Here is a 10,861-nt window from a genome sequence, read left to right as displayed (position 1 = left end):
GCAGGACCCACGGGAAGAGTATTTTTAATACCTTGCATAGAGAAAAATCTTTCAAACCTATTTATAATTGTATTTTAATGAAAAGAAATGGTTTTCAAACTCACTTAAAAAAGGTCCATTTAAAAATAGAGTGGAACTTTATTTCTGGTCTTTTCTTTTTCAGTGAAATAATGACATTTGTTTTGGAGGGAAATACCTCTTTGAATCAAGACTAATGCCAGATTGCTCAGTATCTGAATAACTTCTGGATAAAGAGGAAACACATTGTGTACATCTAACCACAATCTGCATGCCATTTATACTTCTTAATGCGATAGCATTTTCATTAAAAGAGACAGGATGTGCACACATCAGAAATTGGCTTAATTTGTCTGAATACCTTTTTTTTAAAAACTGTGATGGTTTCCCATTGATCTCATTTCCTACCAAGACATAATTAAAACATAAATGAGGAAATCAGAATAAACTTTGGAAGCAATTGAAGAGCAAGGCAGTCTGAGAGCAGCAAAGTTGATGTCTCAAATGAAAACTATGTATTTATGAGCCTATTTTTAGGCAGCTTATTTTAGCATGCATAGATGAAGAATTTCAAAGCAAATTAATGAGTTAGATTTAAAATTAATATACAAGTCTTCAGGTGTAGACTGTGTTTTATAAGTTTCTTTCCAAAGAAATCCAGGGAATATATCAAGGACTTTATGAAGAGTGGAGTAGTACAATTAAAGTAGGAACCTAAGGCAAATCAGAGCCAGTAAAAGAGCTGCTCTACCTTTTTCAGGACACAGAATGGACTCCAGCTTTAACAAGGAACTTTTTATCACAAAGTTTTGCAGACAGACATTTTTAGGAAACATGCACTCAAATCAATTTGAAACTTTTATCTTTCTGATTTTTCAATCTACTAATTGGACCTTGAGTAAATTCTAACTACTGATAAACTAATAAGCTTGGTGAGTTATGGCTCAGCAATCAACTCTTTATAACTCAGTAACTACCTTCCACCATGGAAAATACTAGCTAAAGACTACATTCCTAAACGGAACAAAAGCATTAAAAGATCACCTTAGCAGTTGGTAATTCTTGGGCAATTACAGAAAAGGTATAATGTCTAAAACATCCAGCTCCACTTAAGTCAAGATTCCATGCCATTTTAACCCTTCTGATGAACTGCTTTAACATATGTAATATTAATCTTCATACTGTCAGTAAATAGTGAAGCACCTCCTCAATCCCTCTAAAACACACAGAGTCTCATGGACAGAGAAGCAACAATTCAGTATATTAAGAAGGCACATGAGTATGGAAAACATTACTGTAATCTTACTTCGGCTCTCTTCAGCATCTCCCACTTATTAAGTATCTTCATGGCAAAAACTTTATCTGCATTCTTCAGTTTTACTACTGCAACCTGGAAATGGGAAATGAAAGATACATAAGCCACAATATGAAAATGCATACTGTTTTCATTTTTATGCAATCTTACAGTTTTGGAGGTCTTTCCCTGAGCGTTCTAGACACATTTTTACTATTCATACAATACCATGTCACCATGAAAGAAACACCACAACAGCACAGGAAACTTCCAAGTCTATTGTAAGCTTTCATTATGTATCACACTTTCACTATCTATCATTTTTTCTAGGTTACAGCCAATGAGCAATGAGTATTTCTGACTATCACACTTCTTGTTCTGTCCTACTACCATGAATCTACCTCTGGCTCTATGCTTTATGTTCCTAGACTTCTGTCCTGCACACCAACTTTAACAATAGAGCTGTCAAGAAAATGTAACAGTGTAGCAGTTTCTAAATCAAAATAAACAATGTATTTTGGATTTTAAACACAAATCAGACTGCAGAGCAGCCATAAAACAACATCCCCTATCATTTCAAATAATGCACTAGACTTTCTTCAAGGATATATTAAAGTATGACTTCACATTTTTCCACTACAAGTTCAATGAGCTCCTTATCATATCTGTTGTCAGAAGCAGAGAAACAGTGAAATCCACAATTTCTAGAGAAGTAAAACTGAAGAAATACAGGCCTGCCCACCTGCCCCTCCTCCCCCCATTGCTTATGAAACACTAGATACCACAGGCTTCTGTAATAATAAATTAACAAATCTCACTGACACAGCCCTTTTCTGAGAATATTTGTTTTGTTTAGCTATAATGTAAGCTAACGTAGAATATTTTTAGGAAAGAGGGAAGGAAGAAGTTCACACAAACATGTTTTCACAGTTGAGGCTTCCCTGGGCCTGGAAAGCTCAGTGTCTTAACCAAAATGGGTATGAATATGCTGCAAATTTAGAGCTGCTCACCAAACCACAGCATTATCATCCCAACTACAGACAAGTTCAACAATTCACACAATTTAACAACCATTCTCCAACTACCCCATTTTGCCTTTTCCCCTTCAAATAAATCTTAATGCTTAAGCAGATAAAAGTTTGTTTCTGTGTGCATCTGGTTACAAACCATCATGCTGTCACACAGATTATCATCACCTTCATCCTGCAGGCCAGTGACAAAAAAATACGAAGGTTGAATCCTACATTCGTTCCTCTGCTTTCATTATCAGTAAACCAGCTATGTGTGAAGACAGTGATAACAGAAAAGAAAATACAGGATTAGACAGTTCGAAGAAAGTGTCATGCAAACCTCTTTCAACCACCTTCAGATGTGTCATCAGCTTCGTGAACATGGCAAAAGCACAGGTTGAAGGATTCCAATACTCTGATGTCTGTACGAAAGGTTATCTCAAAGTGTACCTTTTGCCTAGCTACAGATTCACAGATGAAGCAGCTGTCACTTCCCATATGTGTAGCAACACATTATCAGCCCTGCTCTTGACACTGCTGCCTTCTGGGGTTGAAGGGTGTGGGAATGGGGGGGGAGATAAAACAAGAAGATAAGACAAAAAGGTACTACATTTACTTGTTTAAACTAGTTTATGAACTGGAATTTGTAAATGTTACTTCATGCATGAGGTTCAAGTTCAGACTTGGCATTCCCCCAAGGAACTTTCAGATTTGAAACACAGAAGTAGATTATTATTTTAGCCTATAATCTAATACTTTGAATTCATAAAGAATGTGTGCTCTGCTGTGCATGGCACTCCAAGACCAAGCATCACAGATTTCATTAGGAGGGAAAGATAAACCCTGTGATACATAACCAACGGTGCATTTGATTCTTCTTTTACTTTAACTAGCTAAAACTACCTGGAAATTCTAGTAAGCCATTATCTTTTTCAATTTATAATGAGGCACGGCAGGACGAAGCCTTAACACTGCAACTAGTCAATGTTCAAACTGTATCATACATAACTTGGATGACAGGGACACTCCTGGCCCCTGTATGCTGTAGTAGGAAGCTACAATGCAGTTTTGTCCTAAGGACCTTTAAGCGTTTTTGGGACTGATGCAGGTAAAAATTAAAGGGATGCTCCTAGAGCCACGTAGTAGCTGCTGCCCAGCATGAAAAGTAAGTTTTTCCCCACCATTAACCACTGTAGTAGAGGCAGCCAGAGGCCTAAGGTAACACCTGTATTTCAAGGCCAACTACAGGATTTCCTTTCTTGTGTGGAGCACGCACAGAGGAAGGCTGTGTTAGTCTGCAAAGGACTTGGTTATTGAAAGACATATGCCAACTGCACAGCAGCCACAATCTGCAGCCTCTTATACAGCATCCACTTGGACACAACCACAAGAGCCTTTGGTGAACAGCTGGAGCATAGGCCTTCAGTGGCATGATCAAGGGCTCAGTGTCTTCTGCAAATGTGTAACAGCATTGAAGAGTGACTAAATAACAAAAACAGGCTCATGTTTACCAGCTGTGTTTACAATCAGACAGAAGCTGTCTTTTCGTCTGCGAAAGCAATTAATGTTATTCCATATCAACAGCCACCACACACACACAAAAGATCACACACATCATCATTTTTCTGCAATCACAGCATCTCTTTGCGGGTGTCTCAGTGCTTTATGAAAGTAAATTCCAAAGTGCTTATTTCAATACTATGAAAGAAAAACTTGACTCTTCAGCAATGAGCAGTCTGATGCAGTTTCTAATTGTAACAAAACAATCTGAACCATGATTACAGACCCAGGCAGTGTTCACATGGACTTTGAGAGGTATTTCTTACCTACAGAAATGCACAAATATACACCAAGTGCTGTTTTGATCTTTTCCCTTCCCCAGTGAAGCTGTCAAGACAGAAGAAAGGGTAGTAATTCCTGTCTAGTTATCTTGAAGTGTCTTGCTACTGGAACTTCTTAAAAGTAGACTTTTAAAGGTTGGAATTTTTAAAAATTTATATTTTCCTGTGAGCAGCCTAGAAAAAAATGGTTGGTATGTGCCAATGTAAACATCTTGGTTTAGTCAGATATGGTTTTCTTCCCATTCTTCCAACAGTTTTCCGTATTTCCCACAAACAGTAGTATAGTCTGGCATTCTGTCAGACACCTTTTGCCCCAAGCTTGGCTACTTGTCACTACGGTACTTGTCTGCACTTTTCCTTTGCTTAAAAAGCAACAGCCTTATATAGAAGAAAACCTGAACCAGAAGCTACTAAAACTGAAATTTAAAAATAAATAAATAAACAAACTACAGTAGGAAAAATGACTCCGCACTGATTTTCTTATTCAGCAAGAGCAGGCAGCCCTCCAGAAACAGGAAGAGGGAATGTGACTTACTCTTCATAACTGTACACCAAAATTTATGAGTAGTTATCAAGCTACAAAATTCATCATATTCAAACTATCAAAAAAATAACAACGTAATATTTGCCTGCATAAGCATACACTGATTATTTTTTTAAAAGCAGTAATAGAATTAACTGAAAATTTTGGTAGTAGCTAGAATCTTCAATAAATGTACTTTTATACTGCTGAGGGACACCATTAAGAGCTGTTGCACAGTTGCTTCACCTTTCCTAGTAGCATTCTTCAACTCCCAAGTTAAAAGTCTTCTTGTTTTTTCACACCATGCTGCCTGAAGTCAGCACAATGAAATTCTTGAAGTCTACACTATTAATTTTATGGGCATAATCCTCCTCAAAGCAAAACATCTGTGTTTTCTAAAGACAGCATCCTTATACCAAATTGTCAATAAGTAAATGCATGTATGCAGAGGACATGACATCAATTTGACCAAAGGAAGCATTCTCACACTGACAGAAAACAGGATAAGGGAAAAAACAAAACTAGGAAGGATGAACTTTTACAGTTATAAGCACTACGCAGCTAAAACTACTTTCTGTCTGCATTAAACTTGTAAAAACAAAAAGGGAAATGTTTCTTGACTATGCAAATTGAAGAAAGTGAGTAGCGTAAAATCAAAATAAGAACAGGTCTGAGACTGTGCCAAAGCAAACTTGCACTAACTTTGTAGTCTACAGAATTATGTTGATTCAGAAGACAAAAATTACCCCTCCCAGTAATCTAGAGCAACCTTGGTCTCATTTATAGTTTGTTGGAAAGAAAACACATTGTTTCAGATTTCTTAATCTGTTTCAGAACATACAAGTACTTTGCAATTTAATATTAATACAATCTTTGGTGTTTTAAGTAGCAGTTAAATCTGGTGGCCCTTTTTTCAACCTTGCTCAGATATTTACTGGTTAATTTAAAGGAAAATTAGCAATTTCATACAGCACTTGTTTTTTTAGACAAACGTCTGTGTAGGACTTGAAACTTGTCTTCATTAAGCTAGTAAGAAAATTTAACATATATCCTTTCAAATATTTAGTAAGTCCTACTTTAAGAACATAAAACCCCCATATATCTTCACTGAGAGAACTTCAGTTTTCCCCCTACTGAAGATTTTGACCATTATGTAGCCATGCAGTCTTCCTCAGATAAGGAATTAGAAAGAAACACTGTTTCTAGAACAGGAGAAGTAACCAATTACACAGACTGTCCCCAGAAAAGGATAGGGAAAGTTACATTCTTACTATTCATGGGATGATTCACCACAAAAAACTTCCTGAGAAAGAACTACAGTTTCTTTGTGGTTTAGCTGCTGTGGACTTTGATGCTGATTTAGCAGACAGAAATGACTTCTCTTAAAAACACAATACAGTGCAGGTTTTATGTATGATCCTTCTGACAAGAAAGCACCCACACCAGCGATTTTTCTTGTATCTAACACAATCTGTACATGACCTCAGCTGCAATTCCTATGCTAGCACCAACAAAAGCTGATATTTTAAGCAGAAGTGTTTACATCAAAATAGAGATTGCAACATTCTCTTTGTGGCAGAGGTTTAGATTATAGATAAATTATCCATGAGTAACTTCAGCCTTCAGTTTCCTTTATAAAGAAGCTTTACTCCATCTGCAGCAAAATCTAGAGTGATAAAATTGCTGAACAAATACTACTATTATTATTTTTACAGCTGCTGAGTTATTATATTTGCACGTAGATACCAGAGTATGTAGTGACATACACTACAGTAAAAATTCCTGTTCCTTACATACTCTTCCATAATCACAGACTAGCAAAGACTAATTGTAACACAATGCAAACATATAAGTGAACCTGAAACCAACTCTTCTCTGTCATATGTCAGAGCCTGCCGAGATCCTCTTCTGCCAAAGAGAACTTCAATTTCCAAAGGCAATGAAGACATTGATCAGAAAATCTTATTCTTCAGGTTTCAGTTCACAAGTATTTTCAGGCAGTACGGAGGACCTCCTGCAGAGCTTTACACATCATCCACATCTGCAGAATATCTGGCTATTAAAAACTCAAGACACTGTTGTACATTAGACTGCTCTTCCTACAAGCATAGTGTCCTGTATGAAAAACAAAGCTTATGCACCCTATGTAATTAAGAGGCAGAAAGCAAATATTTTTTTTATTCAATTTTCCTTAACCTAGTGATCAACAGCCTTGTCCAACAATTTCAAATAAGAGATGGCTTAATCAAAAGGAACAAAAAACTGTTTTGTTTGATAGCAGTAGATGACTACTGAAAAAAATAACATTTACTAAACTCTTTAAAAGAAATGCAAGAAAAATATTCAAACATTCATTAAAACTGGGAGACTAAATTACAGGTCTAGAGAGATTTCTCTGTGTTCCTAAAATGCCAATGTCAATATTCAGTTATTTAAAATGCTGAAAACTACTTTTAGACTATTTAGTTCTTAGGAATATTAGAAATTATTAGAACTTTATACCACCACTAACTCACTGGCCTCCACCTGCTGACTGGAAAGAATTACAGTCAAGCAAAAGATTTATCATCAGACAGTCAAAGCATGGTCTTTTGATCCATGTGAACTTGCCTTCTCTAAAAATCTACAAGACATAAAAAGCTGTCAAAGAATGTATAGATCAAAATGTACTTTCATCAAGCATCAGGTGGGCCTACACTATCCATTATGGCCAAATAATGTCAAAACCTGTACACCAGCATATTGCTATTAGCTGCCTCTCCTCAGTGCTACAGATTTACAAGAGTATTACTCAAACCCTTCCACCTTCTTCACATACACACCTCCCCAAAGGCTCCTCGACCAATCACCTTCAGGATCTCAAAATCTTCTTTATGTAGTCGCATCTGTTTCACTTTAGATGTAAAAGGTTTGGCTGAAACAGAGGGAAAAAATCAATCATTAAAAAAAGCCAAGAACAACCCATACCAAAGTTAAAAAATAAGGTAACAGTAACATAAAATAGATGCAAAGCCCTGAAAACAACTGATCATTTTGCTTATATACCTCTAACTCCCTACTTTAACATAATGAAGTTTGAGGCTAGAAATAACTACCAGTAAGAACTAAGCCAAAACTACCGTGAAAAAAAGTTTATGAATTAAGCTTGCTTTTGCCTGGTTTTTTAAAAATTAAAAACAAAAACCCCCAGAGATTCAATCTGAGTGAATTTTTCTACAGACTTTTGACTTCACAGACATCCACTGCATCTGTGCTATGTAACTCTGGTTGCAAAAGCAAAGTATAATATAATGAGTTCACTTTGGACAATATTAATTTATTTCCCAATCAGCAAAACAATACTATATTCAACAAAAAAATTAAAATGCTGATGAATGGCAACTGGAAGGGCAATACTGGCCTAGACAATGTATCATGAAATATTTTTGGAGACTACTTCTTAAAAAATAGGAGGTCACTTAATAGTAAATTTTTGGCTTGTGGAAGCAAGGACAGTTCTACTCAAGACATTATTAACACATTCAGTGGAAAATCTGCATGTCTTATTAAGTTAAGCTTCATTTCCCTCTTCTTTTTCCCCTCTTTTATAATATATTTTAAAGCAGTGAGTAAAACAACATGATGTATTCTAGACAGGTAACCCCAGCATTCTTTGCACTGAAACAGTATCAGGAGGACTGTTCCCCTCTTTCAGCCCCATTTAGTACTTCAATAACCAGTTGTGTTTCATTTATATGTGCTCTTTGCATTCACACAATACATACAAGCTACCTCAAAACCTACGGAACGCGACCTTTGATAAAAAAAGAAAACATTTAAAACTTTAAATAATGACGCAGGAAAATGAGTTATTTTTAAAATTGTTTTAAAATCATGTTTAATACTTTACACAAATGACATGCTATTACTAAAACAGAAACTTCAGTAAACACGGTTTGTGAAAAAAGGTTGTATAACTAGGACTGGAATAGGTCTTAGAAACATTAAGTTCAATTTCTGGCTCAAAGGCAGACTTTCTCAATGATCCCAAACAAGCAACTTCAGATAATTCACACACAGTTTCACATCTATGAAACGGGACAGTATTTTTGCAATAGATAAGGCACTGGCCATCACATTCTTGGATCACAAAACAAACAAAACCACACATTCTAAGGTCACTGTTTTACAAGGCCCACAAAAATCTTATTAGCTTCTGCTTTCATAGTGCAGGGATCCATCTATGTCCATTTCTAGCTATACAGAGGCTGACGGAATTAGTACAGCTTTATTTGCAGTGAGGAGTTGTAACAGGCATCATACTGCAGACCAATTTGTTCAGAACAACATGTCTAAACAGAAATGGGGAACAATTTTCAAAAGCTCCAAAAGCATAAGACCCTAAGCAGCAACGGAATTAATATATGCCTAGAAACATTTGAGAAACCTAGTTTGGGTTCTTTAGAATTCAGTATTTTGTCTTTCAAATGTGCTGAACTAAACCTGCTAAAGCACCCAAACCCTAATACTAACCTAGATAATATCAAAATTCTAAACTGAATGATAGGTTAACACACATCCCTTCAAGGCACAACAGCACCCTTGGCCAAAAGCTTACGCCACTTCAGCAAAGCAACTTTATAAACTGAGTAAAAACACAGGTTACCTGTAGTTTTAATACCTAAAACACCCACAAAACTTCTTAATCCCAGTCCTTAAAGTAGCATTGTAAATCACATCTGAACAACAACAATGCAGAAATGCAGGGTCTTCAGTTAGTCCTGCTAAGCAATACAGCACATCTCTATTAACAGTAGTGGTATGATGGAACCCTTTCAAAATCTCAGAGATTCCGAAGTCAAAACTTAGCCTATTCTTCTAAAATTTCTCAGATGTCAGGAATCAGTTCTCTGCTAGGAGATACATGTGTTATAATTACAGGAACATCAGTTTATGATTAAAACTCCCAGGGTTTAGGCCCAAATAGTAAAGATGCAGCCACACAACACTGAGATTTTCATTTTAGTGATATTTTTACTTCACGTTTATAATAACTTAATTCAAAATATTCAGTTATACAATTAAAATACAGGTTTAATATTACATTGTAAGTACTTCTAATATGTAATTAAACCAGAAGTATATTACTTAAGTTCACAGAGATTCCCCAAACTTTCCATTAATCTTTTATCCAAAAGAATGGTCTTGCAATAGAAATAAGTGATAAGAAAACATACTGCCTTATTTGGACATTCTTAGCTGAACTTTACTAAACGATTGAATACAAATATTAATACTACTGACAAATACAACTCAACAAATTAAAACAAGCCATTAAAGCCTTCGAACTTGAAAAAACAACCGACTGAAAACAAACACATAGTTCTCAACTTCAGCATTTTTTGACCATTATAGGCTTGGCTACAGTACAAAATATCTTGTTAACAAGCAACAGCATAGCTGTTTAAACCACAAAACTCTTCCTCACTTTATATTGCAAGGAAAGGCCTTCATTCTTTAATTACTACATTCTGAAATCTTCCAGGGTTCCCATAGGGACACTGGAAAAATAAACATCACTGTAACTACTTCAGTAAAATACACCCGACAAAAATAGATTTGGAGTAGGTTTAGTGATTTGTAGTATTGGTGTTAGTGGAAAAGTTTGTAAACCCACCTCTGTAATTTTTTTATCATGTCTAGCAACAGGGATGTCAATGCACAGCCAAGCAGTTTTATGAAGAAAGATACAGCCCTAGGAAAATAGAAAGGAAAGGAAAAAAAAAAAAAGAAAGAATTGCCCTAGGAATGTGCTCCAAATAGCTTGTTCCAAAAAAGGTCAATTTGCTTTATCATCAACGTTGTTTGTCTGCTGTGCAAACATCTGCTGTTCTTGTGGCAACAGCAATGTTAAGTATAGAAAACTTGGCCTGGCCTAGGGTCTTGGAAGGCATATCTTCAAACAGCCATTTCATACATCCAGCTTTCCAGACTATGAGGTTAACAAGCAGACCTTTTGCAACTACTTTGGCAGCGTCGTACAAGCCACTACAAACAGAGCAAACTGTCAGGCCAGGGAATGGTTTTCAAAATACAATATGCGCTAAGGGGTCCCTGAAATGCAGCTCCATTAAAGCAAACAGGTACAAAGACCTTCCCTATTTACCTCCACTATCTCCCTGAACAGATCCAGCAC

The 10,861-nt window shown here is 36.1% G+C and overlaps 1 protein-coding gene across 1 annotated transcript in view; it reads right to left on the bottom strand.

Annotated features, from left to right (window-relative positions):
* The window catches only part of LOC103810469 (serine/threonine-protein kinase MRCK alpha), a gene marked incomplete at its 3' end in the record, with an annotated part of 111,038 nt that overhangs the window by 45,519 nt on the left and 54,658 nt on the right, over positions 1-10,861 (bottom strand). Inside the window, exons 2-3 of the mRNA XM_009083368.1 lie at positions 7,509-7,600; positions 1,325-1,408 (exon numbers count right to left, since the gene is read on the bottom strand). Of these exons, the coding sequence (XP_009081616.1) occupies positions 1,325-1,408; positions 7,509-7,600 (176 nt within the window). The remainder of the gene's footprint in view (positions 1-1,324; positions 1,409-7,508; positions 7,601-10,861) is intronic.

Source organism: Acanthisitta chloris, unplaced genomic scaffold (genome assembly GCF_000695815.1).
Source record: "Acanthisitta chloris isolate BGI_N310 unplaced genomic scaffold, ASM69581v1 scaffold14360, whole genome shotgun sequence".
In the NCBI taxonomy this organism is placed as follows: domain Eukaryota; kingdom Metazoa; phylum Chordata; class Aves; order Passeriformes; family Acanthisittidae; genus Acanthisitta; species Acanthisitta chloris.
The sequence above is the reverse complement of the archived record's forward strand: the minus strand, read 5'-3'. Positions and strand labels throughout refer to the sequence as shown.